Here is a 19,999-nt window from a genome sequence, read left to right on the forward strand (position 1 = left end):
TTTTACCCAATATAAGGAGGTGAAGAAAACAAGCCACTCACCTACTATGGTTGTGTGACAATAAATATCAGCTACCACAAGGGCAATGATCTCTAAGACTGAAAAATTAGATAGGAACTTGGCAAATGTGGCTCAATCTGCACTGCTGTAAATGAGATGATGGTCCAATCTGTTTTGTGAATGACAAAAGTACTATGTTTACACGTTTCAAAGTGATTCCCCAATTGTTCTTCAAAATAAGCGTTGAATTATTTTTTTTAACTGTGGATATCACTGTCCCTACCACCAACAGCGTTCCATCCCTATTCTAGTGAAGGCAAAATGGTGCCGCGGCAAGTGATCTGGCATTTATACAGGCCAAGTCAAGAGGTGCACCATCCAATCACAGCTATACCAAACCTTGGTATGGCTACGATGGCTCCGGACGTGCCCACAGCCTAATATCTTGCTGATTAGCTTCACTGCAACCTTTCAGCAAGCTTTTGACGAAAACGAAAAGGAAGTGGACATACAGGAAAAAGATTGTGTTTGGTTTAGCACCGGAGACATTGTGTTCGGTACAGATACTGAGCTTTACGGTTCAGGTTTACTCATCCCTAATTTCCACAGGAATTGACATTGGTCAGAATTGTAAGCTTTGGCCTCGTCAGGAAGATGAAAAATATTCGATTATGAATTAAATACCTAAGTTTTGTGCAAATGTTCTGACTTTATTTATAGTACACAACGAGATATTGGCCAAGAAAATAGACAACAGTCTTTTCACACTCTGAAACATGAGAGCTTTGATTTAAAGTGCACTATGTCTGAGTTACCCCGTTTTCATAGCAGTTGGAGAGTTTTATAAGAGTTGTGATTTATTGTGAATTAATGAAGTTTGAATTGAACTTTTAATTTTACATAAACAGTATTTTTTAACTTTTTTTAAATTTTCAGGTCAGTTACGGGGCAAGAGACTCCATACTCAGTGATAGAAGATTGTATCCACATTTCTTTCGAACAGTCCAGGATAATGAGATGCAATTTGTGGCTTTGGTGAAGTTGTTGATGTATTTTAATTGGAACTTTGTCATTATTTTTGCTACAAATGATGATATTGGAGAACGGGAGCTTCGCTTTCTTAGCACAGAGCTGACGAAATCTGGAATATGTATTGAGGCGATTATTTTTCCTTCACAAATAAAAATCTTACGATCATCTGTCATTAATAAGTTAAAAGCGGAAGTTATTCTACTTTGCGGCACAAGTAGTCGCCTGGTTCATACTATTCTAGTGCAAGCTGCACAAATTGTCAAAAACAAAACTTTTATCTTTACGACTTCTTGGTCACAAGACTCCATTTATTTATATGGAGATTGGACTAATTGTAGCCTTATATTTAGCCCTTTAAGGTACAGGTTCAATGGATTAGAGGAAACGTTTTTAAGCTTTCATCCATCTACACGCCCACATGACCCAATTCTAGAAGATCTTTGGATAACTTCATTGCATTGTGTTTCAAAAAATGATCTAAAGAATGACGTTTTACAGTATACTATTTCTATTACCCTTCAAAATTGCTCTGGTGAGAAACATTTTACAAACCGCAGCAATTATTTTGTGGATGGAGTGCCCTACCGAGTGTACACAGCTGTACAGATGATGGCACAAGCCCTGGATGACATGTATAAACCATTCCAAATGAGTGGAATAAGAAAGGAAGAAAATGAGTTTAACATATACAGAAGAAAAGTAAGAAAACAATAGTGCATAAAAAGCTCTCAATTCGAAACAAAAAGATGCCAAAAAATTCCAATTTTTGAACATTGTATTTATTTGCACTACTGTTAGTATGTTCTGTGGTATTTATAGCAAAAGAGAGAAAACCTAATGGTATAATGATCAAATCTTTTGAAATTTGCAGTGACATTTTATTTGTTTTTTCACTGCTTTCAGAATACCTAGCCAAATGTACCTGAACTGCCCTAGTGCTTTATTTTCGCAAGTAAGCTATAGCTGCCGCCAGTCTGACAGTGTTGCAGAAGCGCTAGCAAATACCAGCTCACTGATTGGTGTGTGAGTATACCCCATGCTGGAACTCCACATTACACATGTTAGCAAGGCTTTGTGAGCAGCAGAGGGCGGTAGTTTAATACCAACTACATCATGCCCGTCGGTATTCTGGTGGGAGTGCGCACATAAGAACCATAAGTGAGCATGGATGTCTGACATCTGTGAGGTTCTACAAAACTTTGAGGAATCAACAAAGATAGTGAGGAGTGATGATACCATAATCAACATAATCTTCCCACCTCTGTTTCTACTCAAATGCTTGCTACTGACATTTAAAGCGGAAACACTGCATGTGGACCAGGAGGGATGAAGAAAGTACACAGGGTACTACATGCTAACATATCCTGACTGTTTCCCCATGGAAATGTTCCTGTTCAGGCTTATGTACTTTTAGGCTGATCACAATCTCATGGTAATGGCAGTCCCGCAGTACACAGTCATCATCTGTCACTATATTTCCCCGGTGTGCCAACCCCAAATTACAGCAACACATGTTCCATTACATCACTCATCTCTGCCTACATGCCTCCAATCCAAAACTATCCCTCCTCCAACAGCTATCCCTACAGTGAGTGCAGCTAACAACGGTATTAACACTATAGGGTGCTTTACATGCTGCGACATTGCTAGCGATTGCTAGCGACGTCGTTCGAGATAGCACCCGCCCCCGTCGTTCGTGCTACATTTGGTGATCACTGCCGTAGCGAATATTATCGCTATGGCAGTGTCACACGCACATACCTTTTCAGCGATGTCGCTGTGACCACCGAACAAACCCTCCTTCAAGGGGGAGGTGCATTCGGCGTCATAGCGATGTCACTGCGGCTTCACTAGGTGGCCACCCAATAGCAGAGAAGGGGCGGAGATGAGCATCTGGAACACGCCTCCCACCTCTTTCCTTCCTCATTGCCTGTGGACGCAGGAAGGAGATGTTCGTCGTTCCTGCGGTGTTAAACATAGTGATGTGTGATGCCGCAGGAACGACAAACAACAATGTACCTGCAGCAGCAATGATATTATGAAAAAGAGCGGCGTGTCAACGATCAACGATTTTTGACGCTTTTGCCCTCATTGATCGTCGCTCCTTGGTGTCACATGCTGCGATGTCGCTAACGGCACCGGATGTGCGTCACTAACGACATGACCCCGACGATATATATCATTAGCGATGTTGCAGTGTGTAAAGCACCCTTATCCCCATGAGGCAACTTACCATAAATTTTTTGTTTTCATTTTTTCCTCCCCTTCTTGCAAAAGCCATGACTTTTTTAGTTTTCTATCAATATAGCCACATGAGGGCTTGTTTTTTGTGGGATAAGTTGTACTTTTGAATGACACCATTGATTGTGCCCCATATTGTACTGGAAAATAGGAAACAAAACCAGTGTGCTGAAATTACAAAAGTGCAATTGCGCAATTGTTTTATTTTTTGCTGTGTTTACCCTCATTACTATATGGTAAAACTGACCTTGTAGTAGGATTCCATAGGTCAATAATAGTTAATTGATACCAAAGATATATAGTTTTACTTTCAATTAAGTGGTGAAAAAAAATTCAGAAGTCTGTAAAAAAAAGAATTTCACCTTTAGCGCCTTTTTCCGAGACCTGTAGAGTTCTCATTTTTTGGGATCTTGAGCTGAAGTATACTGCTCAAAAATTAAGGGAACACTTAAACAACACAATGATATTTTAGTGTTCCCTTTTTTTTTTTGAGCAGTATATTTAACCATTTTTGGGTAGATACAATGTTTTGATCGCCTGTTATTATATTTTAATAATTTGTTGCGGCAACCAAAAAAATGTAATTCTGGAGTTTTGATTTTTCTTTCCTTGCTTCGCTGTTTACTGGTTAGATAAAAAAATGACAGAAAAAAATGTGTTTTTATTTATATTGTTTTACTTTCATTGGGGCAAAAGGGGGTGATTTGAATTTTTAGTTATTTTTTTTTAAAATTCATATTTTTAAAAACTTTTTTTACATTTTTTTCTTGATTATACTAGTCCTCATTTTTTGCCTGCTCTGTCCTTCGCTATGATCAGCAGAATTTCTGTTCTACTGTTAATGCCATTGCTTTACGAGCATTCACAGGAAATGCATCATGACAGTGACAAGGGTCCTTAGCTGACTAGCTGCCCTACACTAAATGCAGATAAGAGCGCAATTATTAGAGAATATAACACATTTTTTACATAGCAGCAGCAAGGTCTGTAAGACTAAAATTGCTGCCTAGATGACTTCAATACAGTATACTTTCTCCATCAGGTAGTCATACACTAATTGAAGATGAGAGCGATATTATTAGAGAATAGCATTCATTTGAATTAGCCCTGAAAAGACTTTTGGTTAAATGTAGCAGCAGCAAAATCTATACAGTTAAAATATTGGCTTACATTACAACAGTGGTTTTATTAGAAATAGAACAAACTTTTTTAAGTAACAGCAGAAAGGCTAGAATCCCTGCCTTTAATATACTGTCCCTTTTCCAACAGCTTGCCCTACACTAAATACAGATAAGAGTGCTATTATTAGACAACAGAGTTGTTTTTGTAGGTAGCAGCATCAAGGGCTGTAAGGCCAGAACCCCTGCCTACATTTCTCAAACACACAGTCCCTTCTCCAGCAGCTTGCCCTACAATAAATCCAGATAATAGTGGTATTATTAGTAAATACAATACAATTTTTAGTTAACAGCAGCAAAATCTCTAAGGCAAGAATCTGTGCCTAAATGCCCCTAATACACTTCTCCAGCAGCTTCCCTACACTAAAGTTAAATAAAAGTGGAAATATTAGACAATAAAATACATTTTTTATGTAGCAGTAACAAGGTCTGTAAAGCTAGAATCCCTGCCTACATGCCTTTACTACACTATCCCTTCTCCATCAGCTAGCCCAATACTAATTGCAGATAAAAGCAATATTATTAGAGAATAAAACTGATTGGAATTAGCCCTGAAAAGCACTTTTGGTTTAATGTAGCAGCAGCAAGATTTGTAAGATTACAATCTCTGCCAATATGTTTAGATTAAACTATCCTTTCTCCATCAGCTTTCCCTACCCGAAACGTAGATAAGAGCAGCATTATTAGAAATTCCTTTTTCAGCAGCTTGCCGTACACTAAATGCAGATAAGATTACTATTAATAGACAATAGAATTTATTGTTTTTATGTAACAGCATCAAGGGCTATAAGGCCAGAACCCCTGCCTACATTTCTCAAATACACTGTCCCTTTTCCAGCAGCTTGCCCTACACTAAATGCAGATAACAATGGTATTATCAGTGAATAAAATACATTTCTTAAGTAACAGCAGCAATGTCCGTTAGGCAAGAATCTGTGCTTCTAGTACACTTCTCCAGCAAATTGCCCTACACTAAATGTAGGTAAAAGCGGAAATATTAGACAATAGAATTGATTTTTCTTACGTAGCAGCAACAAGGTCTGTAAGGGTAGAATCACTGCCTGTAATACAATATCCCTTCTCCAGCAGCTTGCCCAACACTTATTATATCCAAGAACGGAATTATTAGAGAATAGAATCTATTTGAATTACCTCTGAAAAGGACTTTTTGGTTTAATTAGCAACAGCAAGATCAGTAAGGCTAGAATATCTACCTACATGCCTCTAATACACTATCTCTTCTCCAGCAGCTAGCCCTACACTAAATGCAGATGAGAGCACTATTATTAGAAAATAGAATCGATTATTTACATAACAGCAGCAAGGTCTCTAAGACTAAAATCCCTGCTTTCATGGCGATATTATACTATCCTTTCTCCAGCAGCTAGCTCTACACTAAATGCAGTCTAAGAGCAATAATTGAAAATAGAATTTATTTAAATTAGCCTGGAAAATGTCTGTAGGTTTTAAGTAGAAGTAGCAAGGTCTGTAAGGCTAAAATTCCTGCTTCCATGCCTCTAATACAGTATCCTTTTCCAGCAGCTTGCCCTGCATAAGTTCAGATAAAATCGGTATTATTAAACAATAGAATTGATTTTTTTACATTGCAGCAGCTACGTCTGAATGGCCAGAATCCCTGCTTCCATAACTCTAATACACTTTTCTTACATCAGCAGCTTACCCAACACTTATTGCAGCTAAGAACAGTAATATTAGAAAATAAAAATTATCTGAAATAACACTGAAAATTAATTTTGTGTTTAATTAGTGGCAGCAAGGTTCCTAAGGATAGAATCCCTGCCTACGTGCCTCTAACACACTTTGCCTTCTTCAGCAGATTGCCCTAAACTAAATGAAAAAACATAAATATTATTAGACAGTAGAATTGATGTTTTATTTTGCAGCAGCAAGGTCTGTAATTTTAGAATCCCTACTTACATGTCTTGAATACAGTGTTCCTTCTCCAGCAGTTTGCCCTACACTTAGTGCAGCTAAAGACAGTATTATTAGAGAATAGAAATTATTTAAATAAGCCCTTGAAAGGATTCTTGGGTATTATTAGACTATACAATTAATTTTTTGAGTAGCAGCAGTAAGTTCTGTAAGGCTAGAATCCCTACCTACATGCCTTTAATACACTATTTCATCTCCAGTAGATTGCCCTATAATAATGCAAACTAAAAACTATATTATTAGAGAATATAATTTATCTCTTTATATTAGACCTAAAAACAACTGTAATTTGTACATAGCTGCAGTAAGGCCTGTAACGCTGGATTACCTGCCTAGATTCCTCTAGTACACTATCCCTTCTCCAGCAGCTTGCTCTACACTAAAATTAATAAATTGCAGTATTATTAGAGAATATAATAGAATTTTTACCTAGCAGCAGCAAGGTCTGTAAGACTAGAATTCCCGCTTACATGACTTTAACACTATCTCTTCTCCTGCAGTTTGCCCTACACTTATTACAGATAAGAAGTGTATTGTTAAAGAATAGAAAATATATCAATTAGCACTAAAAAGGACTTTCTGTGATGTTTGTCACTAGGTGGCACTAGACACACTTGTGTGCAGTGAATGGAGAGGAAGTCAGACAAACCGAGGTCAGAAGCCAGGAGGTAATGACAGGACACAGGGAGAAGAGAGAGACAAGGTCAAGATACAAGCTGAAGGTCAGGATTCCAGGAGAGTACATACAGGATACAGTGAGCAGGCGAGGATGGGGTCAGGAAGAGGTCCGAGGTCAGTAGCCAGGAGGTAATGACTTAAAGAGGGAGACAGGCAGAGAAGATTCAACAACAGTCCAGAGTTGAGAGCCAAGATCAGATCACTAAACACTACGGGAGCCAAAAGCACTACTGAAACCAGGAAGTAAGACTGGCAATGTTCCAGGTGATTATGCTCCCTAGTGAATCAGAACAATCACCAGGACGGAGGAGCATCTGCATAGGCACCTCCCAGGACCAGCATAGAACTCGGAGCAGAGAGACAACCCGTCCATAGGTGTTCAAGACAAACAGCAGATCCTTTAACCTGCAAAAGGCACTGTGCAAAGAGAAAGCAAGTACCAGCTCTGCAGGAGAGCAAGGCAGAACATAGCGACACAAGACCGCATCAGAACCATGACACTGTTAGGTTTAGTAGCAGCATTAAGATCTGTAAATCGAAAAATGTTGTCTACATGCCTTTCATACACTTTCCCTTCTCCAGCAGTTTGCCTTACACTAAGTGCAGATAAGATTTGTATTATTAGAGAAATTAATAGATTGTTTTATGTAGCAGTAGCAAGATTTGTACGGCTAGAATACCTCCCTACATGATTCTCACACAATATGCCTTCTTCAGCAGCTTGTCCTACACTAAATGCATATTAGAGTGGTATTCTTAGAGAAAAGAATAGTTTTTTAGGTAGCAGCAGCAAGGTCTGGAAAGTTATAATCTCTGACTACATTGCTCTAATATACTATCCCTTCTCCAGCAGCTGGCTCTACACTAAACACAGACTAAAAGCGATATTATTAAAGAATAGAATCAATTAAAATTAGGCCTGAAATTGATTCTAGGTTGTATATTACAGCAGCAAGGTGTATTAGGGTAGAATCTATGCCTAAAGGCCGCTAATGCACTAGCCCTACTCGAGAAACTAATTTCAGACTATGAACTGTATTATTAAAGAATATAATCTATTTGAATTAGCCTTGAAAAAGGACTGTTGTTTTAAAGTTGCACTATCCAGCATAGTGAAGCTATAAAATACTGTCCATTCTACATCAGAAACTCTATTTCCGGGTAAAGTGCACCAAGTATAAGCACCCCAATGCTTGATCGAGTATCAAGCAGTGACGAGCATGCTCACTCATCACTAGAAAGATCGTTTAATCCTAATCACAGATGCACATTACTGTAAGTGCAATGAGACTATGGAACTCTTGGCCACATGGTATTGTGATAGTTGATTCACTACAAAATTTTATAGGTGACCCAGATGCTTTTCTTGACAAATGTACCATTACCAGTTATGGGTACGAAATGTGTTAGGGACGCTGATCAAAGGAACTAGTCTGTCTAATTGTTGCATATGGAGTCAAAAAGGATTTTTTCCCTATTATGGAGCAATCAGCTTCTGCTTCATAGAGTTTTTGCCTTCCTCTGGATCAACATGTTCGGCTATAGGCTGAACTTGAATGTCTTATATTATTCTTTAATCTTAAAAACAATAAAGCTATGATTGCATTGTATTATAATGTATATCCCAGCCCATATGTAATACCTCTGAGCAATATATTTTAATATTTAGTTTCCTTAACATAAAAAAATTAAAGAAAAAATAATTTCCTGGCATAAAAAAGGGAAAGGTTGCAAAGAGATAGCAAATGTAATCAAAGTTAGTAAAAAAGTCCTTTTTTTTCATGAACTTCAGGATATCATGCGATTTATTAATTGTGTAGATTGCAATTGTATATTGTAGAATAAAGAATAACTTTGGCCATTTGCAATTTTTCTGGGCATTCAATTGTAAAATACAGTTTCTTTAGCATTAAAAAAGTGATTTATCAATTACTAAACAGAGTAGATTGAAACTTTCAAAATTCGGTTAGATCAGATTTTCTCAATTCAGGAGAGAAATTTGATGTATTGCAAAAAAAACAAAAACAAAATCATATAACTGATTTTTAATCATTACTTCCTAATATATATGTTTATTTGTTTATTGTATTTATATTGTAGTTAAGACATTACATGAAGCTATTATGTGTTAATGATCTGAAGACAGATAAAGTATGTTTTAATGATAAAGGTGAAATACCTGAGACATTAGAGATTCTTCATTTTATAAATAAAAGACATCAAAAAACTACAGGAGGAAACATTATAGAAGGACTCACAGCAACTGTCGGCTCATTTGATGGATCCCGTGCACCAGATCAACAACTAAATATTTCATCTTTAGTTATCATTTGGATTGATAATAAGGTAAATCACCAAAATGTTAAACAACTTGACTCAATGTTAATTCTCAAAATGCATATTTATAATTGCTACCAATACTGCTACAATCACTAAGACTATTACTATTACTATTTATCCGGCTACTTGTAGCACCACTTATAATAAAACTAATATACCTTACTGATAATAGAGTGATGGAAAGTACTTACGTCTTTGATTTTGGTGATCTCATATAATCATGGCATCTCCAGTCATTATAAACTAATGAAGCAAATTATATTTAGTTTTTGTAAAATTATGTTTGGGTAAAAGGGAAGTATAATGTAACTTTCAATACAGCTAACTGTACACTGGCTTCTAATTTACATCTATGAAAAATACATTTTGGGCAAGTGAGTATTTTGACCATATCATCATTTTTTCAAACTCTGAATTCTATAATCATGAATGCTTATTGGGTTGAATCAGAACAGGTGATGTGTATTTTTGTAATGAGGGAAATTGGGGCCTAGTGATATTAAAGAGAACCAGTCACTAGAGATAGGTGAACCCGCAGAAGTTTGGGGTTGGCGAGTCCAGATAGATGTTAAAAAAATCAGATTCTGTACAAGACTGTAACCTGAACAACTGCCCGGATGCCAAACCCCATATAAGTCTATGGAGACCCACACATTGTGCTATAAAATGGTGGTAGAATGTGCTAGGAGGAGAACAACACTACTTTCAGGTCAACTTATTAACCCTCATACATACTCACTGCTTCACCCGCCCAATGTTAATCTTGGCATGTTATTGGTTGCAGTCAGACCCCACCCCAACCCTGCATAACAGCATCTGTGATTATTTGGAATCCCACACTCTGTCTGCATCTCTATAGTGATATAAAAATAAATAAATAAATAAATTGGTGTATTGTCCCCCATATTGTGGTACCCAGAGCAGATAAAACATGGCTACAGGCTGCAGCCCCAAGCCTTGTTCTTATCTTGGCTGTGTATCAAAACAAGAGGGACCATATGCAGCTTTTTTTTAAATTATTTAAAAATTAATCCAGGGTTTGATAGTATCTGTGATATTTCGACAAATCACAGCTGTCATTAACCCATTAGCTCTTCTACAGTAAGAAGCTGCAGAGAGGAGAAACAGCACCATGGCAAACGGGATGCACTAGCTAAAGTATCAGAATTGGGACATCTAATGGGTTGTGCCAATTTTGGGCAGCTGCGAGCTGATATGTTTAGGCTGGAGGAAGCCAATATCCATGACTCTTACCATCCTGATACTACCAGCCCCGACTTGCGTGATTTACCATGGCTGGGTATCAAAAATAGGGGGACCCTATTCTTTTTTTTTAATTATTCACTTCAATAATTTTTTCAAAAAATGCCATAGGATCCCCTCTATTTTCATATCCAGCCACCGTAAAGCTCACAGATAGGGGCTGCAGCCAGTAGCTGTTATTTTTACTCATGCTAACTATCAAGATATATCGGGAGCTCGCATTATTTTTTAAAATTTTTCTTTTTACACTACCATACAGAAATTCGGCTGCAACCAATCAGGGAGGTGGACACATGGTGGCGAGCATGTATAACAGTCTGCAACCAATCATAGACACTGACGCAGAGGGTGGGCAGGGGGCGCAGTGAAAAATGATGAACCTTAAGTAGAGAGCATGGAAAAGAGTCGGATTGCAGTATAATCTTCTGGGAAACATGGTAAGGTGTCATGATCCAAGCCGGATTTTCCCTGCTGCTGGTTACACCCAGCTCTGGCCTGGTCATGTCAGGGATTAACTTCCCTTGCTGCCTCGTTCTGGATCCCAGGACACTATATATTGCCTCTCTACCTATGGCTCAGTGCCAGTGATATTTCTGCCTTGCAGTGTGTATACTGGCTCTGGTAAGTGTTCCTAATCTGTCCTGCCTCCCTGCTACTGTATCCTGACTTATACCCTACGCCATTTGTCTGCCTGTCCAAGTCCCTGACTTCCCGCTCCTGTCTGTTGTTTGTGTTTCCCTCTGTATACCTGATCTCCCACCTTCCAACTCGGTTCTGTTTTCTGACCTTGATATTGATCTTCCCTTTGCAGTGACTCGACTTTCCTGGCTAGACCCTGACTGTTTGATTACTCTCTTGCCCCCTGGTGATTCGCCTGTTTACTGCCTGCTGAAGTTACTCTGCTGTACTTCAGCTGCCTTTCTGTTACAGTGTTTCTTTGTCTCTCCTTCACTACTCTGCTGCCACCTAGTGGGGATTGCGCTGTACTACGTCTTACTAGCCTTTGTACAGCGTGATTGTATGTATAACTATCCTACTCTAACTACCATTTAACTTTCATTTGTAGCCCACGTCATTTTATTATTTTTCTTTTTATTTACAGTGATTTCCCTAGCCAATCACAGCCATAACAATACTTGGCATGGCTGCAATGGTTTCAGAAGTGCCCATAGTCTTATGGGAGCTTTACTCGCAGTGATATCGCTAGCAACACTAGCGAGCATACCCGCCCCCGTCGTTTGTGCGTCATGGGCAAAACGCTGCCTGTGGCGCACAATATCGTTAGGAGCCATCACACGTACTTACCTTCCTAGCAACGTCGCTGTGGCCGGCGAACTGCCTCCTTTCTATGGAGGCGGTTCGTGCGGCGTCACAGCGGCATCACTAAGCGGCCACCCAATAGAAGTGAAGGGGCAGAGATGTGCGGCCGTAACATTCCACCCACCTCCTTCCTCATTGCCGGCGGCCGCAGGTAAGCTGTAGTTCGTCGTTCCCGAGGTGTCACACATAGCGGTGTGTGCTGCCACAGGAACGACGAACAACCTACATCCTCAACAATCAACGATGTTTTGAAAATGAACGATGTGTCAATGATGGACGATTTGGTGAGTATTTTCCATCGTTAACGGCCACTCGGTGTCACACGCAATGACATCGCTAACGATGCTGGATGTGCGTATCGGAATCCATGACCCTGGTGATATATCGTTAGAAATGTCATTGCGTGTAACGGGGCCTTTAAAGCTTGCTGATTGGCTGCTCTGAAAGCTGGTGACAACCATGAACAGGAACCGGACGTACAGTAAAAAGTCTGTGATTGAGGTTCAGCAACGTTACATTTACAGTTTGGATTCACTCATCCATACTCAAGAGTATAAAATCCAGCCCCTAATTATGCAGTCTGACTTTACTAACATTTGTAATATGTTGTCTCATTCTGAAGAGTTCACTGAATTCCAGTGTGGATCTGTAAGTTCTGAAGCCATCAATCGAAGAGTTAGTTCATGAAATTTCTTCTCTTCCCTCTTAGATAGTTCCCCATCACATGTAAGTCATTTTACCAGAATACAAACAATTGGATTTTTTAATTTCTTTATATATATTGTTTTAACTCTAAAGTCAAATTTCTGAATATCTTTATGTTCTGAAGTCAGGATAAAAAATTGTTTAAAAGAACTGAAGTCCTCAGTGGTTGATACCTTTTTAATGGCTAACTGAAAAGATGGTAATATTTTTCCTAGAATAAGCAAAAATAGGTAATATCAGCTCACCAAGCCTGCTGCAGTCCCATAATCGTCCTGTGGTGGATGATCAGCGCACGGATGGTCAGAAGTCACCAAATAGATATAGAATATAAATCCAGCGCAATCACATGGAATATTAAAAAGTTGTCTTCTTTATTGATCATTTTTCATAAAATCCAAAAGGTACATGCAGCATAAAAATAAAGGATGCCCAGGTCAGCTCTGACCTGGGCATCCTTTATTTTTATGCTGCATGTACCTTTTGGATTTTATGAAAAACTATCAATAAAGAAGACAACTTTTTAATATTCCATGTGATAGCGCTGGATTTATATTCTATATAATATTTTTCCTGTATCAAAATGGAGGATACCAGAATGTACCGCATCTTTATATTTTACCTGAAGTCAGGAAAGTAATTTCAAATTTTTTTTCTTCATTTAGAGGCCATATAGCCGGTGCTCAGAAAAGTGTTTTCCAGGAAAAAGAAAAGTTGTCAAACAAGGGCATCAACTATGTTGCTATGACTGTATCTTGTGTTCCAATGGAGAAGTTTCCAATAAGTCTGGTAATAAAAGCTAGTAAAGCCTGGAAAAGAAATGTGGAAAATAGTCTTAAGAGGTGGACATTTTATAATTAATTTCCCAACTCAAAATGTTTGCTTTGTGCACATATGTAAATTTGAATTTAAAAATATCCTAATGGTGCTAATGATATACTGTATGCACATGTAATAATAAATACATTAAGAATAGCATAGAAAAATACCCAAAAAGTTTCTCAATATTATTATTTATTTCTCACCCACTTAGCTAAATATGAAATTCAATTTTTAATTCAGCAGAATCCCTTAAATTCGGCCAGTAAATTTCAGATCACGTTGAATTGGTTTAATGAAAATTAACAATACTTTACTAAGCTATAAGGTCTCTAACCCTCAGGGTATAATAAACTCCGAATTTTTTAAAAATTATACTAATATCTCCCTCACGAGCCAACACCTTTTCCAAGCATCTGAAAAGAAGACCAGACAAAATTAGATGGACCAGGCGGAATGCTTTTTAAAACTCCCTCCAGCCTTTTTGAATGTAGTAAATAGAGATGAGCGAACCGGTCGCGGTTCGGCTCGAGGTCGGCTCGCCGAACGGGGGTCCCGTTCGAGTTCGGTTCGTCGAACGTTCGACGAACCGAACTCGAGCCAATAGGCTATAATGGGAGGCAATCACAAACACATAAAAATGCATGATAAATGTACACAAACAGTTAATAAACATTGCCATAACACTTACCGGTCCTCGCGATCCCTTCTGCACTCTGTCTCCTGCCGCTATTCCATCCGATGATTGCTGAATCCTCCCGTGACCAGCACTGCCAGCAGAGATGCAGGACCTGTCGTGACGTCAGAATAGCCATGTGACCAGTCACGTGGCTATTATCTCATTGGCTACAGACTGGTCACATGACTATGACGCGTCATGTAGGACCTGCGAGTGCATCTCTCCGGTACACGGTGCACATATGTGTATCGCCGTGTACCGGCGACATGCTCTAGCACACGGTCGACTCCCCGTTCCGTTAGGGACCGGCTGACACAGCCGGTCATTAACGGAGATCACCGTTGCCATAGCAACGCAGTTAGCGGTGACGTCACCGCTAACCGCAGCTCCGAGAGCACCGTTGCTATGGTAACGCGTCTGTCAGCGTTACCGCTGTTACCGCTGACAGCCAGCACTGCTGCACGCTGCTTCCCGATTGTAGTGAGGATTGTACTGAGGATGAGGTTCCCCAGCCCCAAGTGATGGGCTGGTGAACCTCATCCTCACTACAATCCTCACTACCACTACACTAGAAAGAAAGAAGACAGAAGAGCAGGATCGTGGAGGGCTGACAGGGGGTAATAAAGATGGAGTCTCTAATGTGTCTGTGTATTTATTTCTATTAAAGTATTTTTTCTCTGTGTGGTGTCTTTTTTTTAACCCTTTATTGGAGATTCTTAATGGCCGGGTCAAACGTGCCTGACATTAAGAATCTCTGGCTTAATACTGGCTAGTAAAACAAAGCCAGTATTAACTCATGATTACCCAACAAGCCACCCGGCTCCAGGGCTGTTGGAAGAGTTGGATACAGCGCCAGATGATGGCGCTTCTATGAGAGCGCCATTTTCTGGGACGGCTGCGGACTGAAATCCGCAGCAGAGGCGCCCAGAAACCTCGGGCTAACCTGTGCTGCGGATTCCAATCCCCAGCTGCCTAGTTGTACCCGGCTGGATACAAAAATGGGGCGAAGCCCACGTCATTTGTTTTTTAATTATTTCATGAAATAAGTGAAATAATTAAAAAAAATGGGCTTCCCTATATTTTTGGTTTCCAGCCGGGTACAAATAGGCAACTGGGGGTTGGAGGCAGCCCGTGGCTGCCTGCTGTACCTGGCTAGCATACAAAAATATGGCGAAGCCCACGTCATTTTTTTGGTGGGCAAAAAACTTCTGCATACAGTCCTGGATGAAGTATGCTGAGCCTTGTAGTTCTGCAGCTGCTGTCTGCTCTTCTCCATACAGACAGACAGCAGCTGCAGAACTACAAGGCTCAGCATACTCCATCCAGGACTGTATGCAGAAGTTTTTTACCCCCTGAAAAAATTATGTGGGCTTCGCCATATTTTTGTATGCTAGCCAGGTACAGCAGGCAGGTACGGCTGCCCCCAACCCCCAGTTGCCTATTTGTACCCGGCTGGGAACCAAAAATAAAGGGAAGCCCTTTTGTTTATTATTTCATGAATTTCATGAAATAATTAGAAAACAAATGACGTAGGCTTCGCCCCATTTTTGTGTCCAGCCAGGTACAACTAGGCAGCTGGGGATTGGAATCCGCAGCACAGGTTGGCCTGAGCTTTCTGGGCCCCACTGCTGCGAATTGCAGTCTGCAGCCGCCTCAGAAAATGGCACTTTCATAGAAGCGCCATCTTCTGGCGCTGTATCCAACTCTTCCAGCACCTGCCTGCTGTACCTGGCTAGCATACAAAAATATGGCGAAGCTCACGTCCTTTTTTTGTAGTTTTTTGGCAAAAAAAATAAAAAATGCTTCCCTGGATTTTCCATTGCCAGTGAAGGTAACACCAAGCAGTGGGGGTTAGCAGCCAGTAGCTGCTTGGATTACCCTTAGCTAGCAATACAAAAAATGCAGCGGGAGCCCATATTTATTTTTTTTAATTATTTATTTAAATAACTAAAAATAAAATGGGCTTCCCTGTATTTTGATTGCTGGACATCACAGTGCTGTAAAAATAAATCTTTAAAAAAATGACGTAGCGCTCCGCGGTATTTTTGATTCTCAGCAGATAAAGCAGAAAGCTATGGGTTGCCACCCCCATCTGCCTGCCGTTACCTTGGTTGGCAATCAAAATACAGGGAAGCCCATTAATTTTTTCTATTTAAAAAATAGTTAAAAAAAAATGACGTTGGGTCCCCCCATTTTTGATAGCCAGCTAGGGTAAAGCAGATGGCTGTAGCCTGAAAACCACAGCTGGCAGCTTTACCGTGGTTGGGGATCCAATGTGGAGGTCCCCTCAGGCTCTTTTTTATAATTATTTTATAAATATTAATAATTACACAATAAAAGTAGGGTCCCCCCCAAATTGGATCACCAGCCAAGGTAAAGCAGACAGCTGTGGTCTGGTATTCTCAGGGTGGGAAGGTCCATAGTTATTGGGCCTTCACAGCCTAAAAATAGCAGGCCGCAGGCACCCCAGACGTGGCGCATCCACTAGATGCGCCAATCCTGGCGCTTCACCCAAGCTCATCCCGTGCCCTGGTGCAGTGGCAAACGGGGTAATAAATCGGGTTGATACTAGCTGTAAAGTCACCTGAGATCAAGCCCAGCAGTTTGTGATGTCATGGCGTCTATTAGATACCCAACATCATAAACTGTCAGTACTAACAAAAAAAAAAAAAAATCGACAAAAGAAATTTATTTGAAAAAACAGTCCCCAAAACATTTCCTCTTTCACCAATTTATTGTAAGAAAAAAAATAAAGGGGTCCCACGACGACTCTGGACCGTCTAGAATATCGGGGGGGGGGAGACACTCAGGGAACGTATCCCCCATTTTCTAGGAGTGCGGACCCTTCATGTGAGGAGTGTGGGTGCAATGAATCTGCACTCACTCTCCCCGGGTCCACAGCAGCAGAGTCCAAGTCGTAATGGTTGCTACCAAAGCTGCAATGCCCTGCTCATGAGGTAAGGGCATGCCTAATCAGGAGAACTACTGTAGAGGAAGCTCTGCTCACTGGTATACAGGTGCTCAGAGGTAATAATAGATAAAATTAGTGAGTAACCTCGGCACTCTAAATCTCCCAGACTAAGTCAGTAAGTCACAACGGATAGTAATGCAAAATCACTCTTTATTGGTCCGTATTAAGAAAAAAAAAATTTCATAAGCATATATGTTTTTGTCCAAAACAAGTTACAAATGACGTTTCGGCCTGAGCCTTCGTCAGATTGGACTTATCTGCTTGTAATCATGAAAAATCACAATAATCAGTATCACATAAGAGTGAGAGAACAATAACATAAACTCGAACAATGTAGAGGTACAATTGGGATGCAGCAAAAAAATTGCAACACAGCAAGAAATGAAACACATGATACAAATGTCATAATACAGTACAAGGACAATATAGTAATGACAAATATGGGGTCAGAGTAGGCTTAGACAGCTCTGGTACGAAAGAGATGTCAATCATAAAGTAACATGTGCAGTAGGCGTAGAGCTACAGTATGCATGGCAGAACTAATGGGTAGACCGACCATAGAAAAAAAACGGAGAAAAAGTGGAGAAAAGTGGAGAATAAGTGGAGAAAAAGTGGAGAAAAAGTGGAGAATAAGTGGAGAAAAAGTGGAGAAAAAGTGGAGAAAAAGTGGAGAAAAAGTGGAGAAAAAGTGGAGAAAAAATGGAGAAAAAGTGGAGAAAAGGTGGAGAAAAAGTGGAGAAAAAGTGGAGAAAAAATGTAAAAAAAAGTGGAGAAAAAGTGGAGAAAAAGTGGAGAAAAAGTGGAGAAAAAGTGGAGAAAAAATGGAGAAAAAGTGGAGAAAAGGTGGAGAAAAAGTGGAGAAGTGGAGAAGTGGAGAAAAAGTGGAGAAAAAGTGGAGAAAAATGTAAAAAAAAGTGGAGAAAAAGTGGAGAAAAAGTGGAGTAAAAATGGAGAAAAAGTGGAGAAAAAAATGGAGAAAAAGTGGAGAAAAAGTGGAGAAAAAGTGGAGAAAAAAAGGAGAAAAAGTGGAGAAAAAGTGGAGAAAAAGTGGAGAAAAAAATGGAGAAAAAATGGAGAAAAAATGTAGAAAAAGTGGAGAAAAAGTGGAGAAAAAGTGGAGAAAAAAATGGAGAAAAAGTGGAGAAAAAGTGGAGAAAAAGTGGAGAAAAAGTGGAGAAAAAAATGGAGAAAAAGTGGAGAAAAAGTGGAGAAAAAGTGGAGAAAAAAAATGGAGAAAAAGTGGAGAAAAAGTGGAGAAAAAGTGGAGAAAAAAATGGAGAAAAAATGGAGAAAAAATGTAGAAAAAGTGGAGAAAAAGTGGAGAAAAAAATGGAGAAAAAGTGGAGAAAAAGTGGAGAAAAAGTGGAGAAAAAGTGGAGAAAAAGTGGAGAAAAATTGGAGAAAAAAATGGAGAAAAAGTGGAGAAAAAGTGGAGAAAAAGTGGAGAAAAAGTGGAGAAAAAAATGGAGAAAAAGTGGAGAAAAAGTGGAGTAAAAATGGAGAAAAAGTGGAGAAAAAGTGGAGCACCCTGTGGTGCCTTTCATGTGGCACTAAGGGGTGCTTAGCCTTGTATTTAGCCAAAAAAATGAAAAAAAAATGACGTAGGGTTCCCCCTAGTTTTGTAGCCAGCTAGGGTAAAGCAGACGGCTGCAGCCTGCAGACCACAGCTGGCAACCTCACCTTGGCTGGTAATCCAAAACTGAGGGCACCCCACGCTGTTATTTTAAATTAAATAAATAATTAAAAAAAAAAACACGTAGGGGTCCCCCAAAATTGGATCACCAGCCAAGGTAAAGCAGACAGCTGGGGCCTGATATTCTCAGACTAGGGAGGTCCATGGTTATTGGACTCTCCCCAGCCTAAAAATAGCAGGCCGCAGCCGCCCCAGAAGTGGCGCATCCATTAGATGCGCCAATCCTGGTGCTTCGCCCCAGCTCATCCCGCGCCCTGGTGCGGTGGCAAACGGGGTAATATATGAGATTAATACCAGGTGTGTAATGTCACCTGGCATCAAGCCCTGGGGTTGGTGAGGTCAGGCGTCTATCAGATACCCGACATCACCAACCCAGTCAGTAATAAAAAAAATAGACGACAAACACATTTTTATTTGAAAAAACACTCCCCAAAACATTCCCTCTTTAACCAATTTATTAGAATGAAAAACAAATCCAGGTCTGGTGTAATCCAAGGGGTTGCCATGACGATCCACACTGTCCCAGTCAATGAAGAGCAGGATGTTCCCCATTGGCTGGGAGAGCAGTGCAGTGACCTGAGCTAACATCAATGGGTCATCCCAGGTCACTGCAGGGGATGACAAGTGCTGCTGTCAGCGAGGTACATTACAGGGCCGGCTCCAGGTTTTTGTGGGCCCCGGGCGGAAGAGTCCCAGTGGTCCCATACACACGCAGACACACACACATACACAGATACATACACGTACATATACATATTTAAAGACAAACTCACAAAAATACATATAAACAGACAAATCTATACAGTCATATACACTGACATACATAGATACACATCATACATGCATACATACAGAGACACACACTGCTATGCTGCATACATACATACAGACACACACATACTGCTCTGCATGCATACATACATATAGACAGACACACACACACACTGCTCTGCTACATACATACATATAGACAGACACACACATACTGCTCTGCTGCATACATACATACAGACACACACACACACTGCTCTGCTGCATACATACATACAGACAGACACGCATACTGCTCTGCTGCATACATACATGCATACATACAGACACACACACACACTGCTCTGCTGCATACATAC

At 40.0% G+C, this 19,999-nt stretch overlaps 1 protein-coding gene across 1 annotated transcript in view; it reads left to right on the forward strand.

Moving 5' to 3' along the window:
* The window catches only part of LOC142314623 (vomeronasal type-2 receptor 26-like), a 120,281-nt gene that overhangs the window by 81,409 nt on the left and 18,873 nt on the right, over positions 1-19,999 (forward strand). Inside the window, exons 3-6 of the mRNA XM_075352523.1 lie at positions 937-1,731; positions 9,183-9,428; positions 12,628-12,653; positions 13,373-13,496. Of these exons, the coding sequence (XP_075208638.1) occupies positions 937-1,731; positions 9,183-9,428; positions 12,628-12,653; positions 13,373-13,496 (1,191 nt within the window). The remainder of the gene's footprint in view (positions 1-936; positions 1,732-9,182; positions 9,429-12,627; positions 12,654-13,372; positions 13,497-19,999) is intronic.

Source organism: Anomaloglossus baeobatrachus, chromosome 1 (genome assembly GCF_048569485.1).
Source record: "Anomaloglossus baeobatrachus isolate aAnoBae1 chromosome 1, aAnoBae1.hap1, whole genome shotgun sequence".
Taxonomy (NCBI): domain Eukaryota; kingdom Metazoa; phylum Chordata; class Amphibia; order Anura; family Aromobatidae; genus Anomaloglossus; species Anomaloglossus baeobatrachus.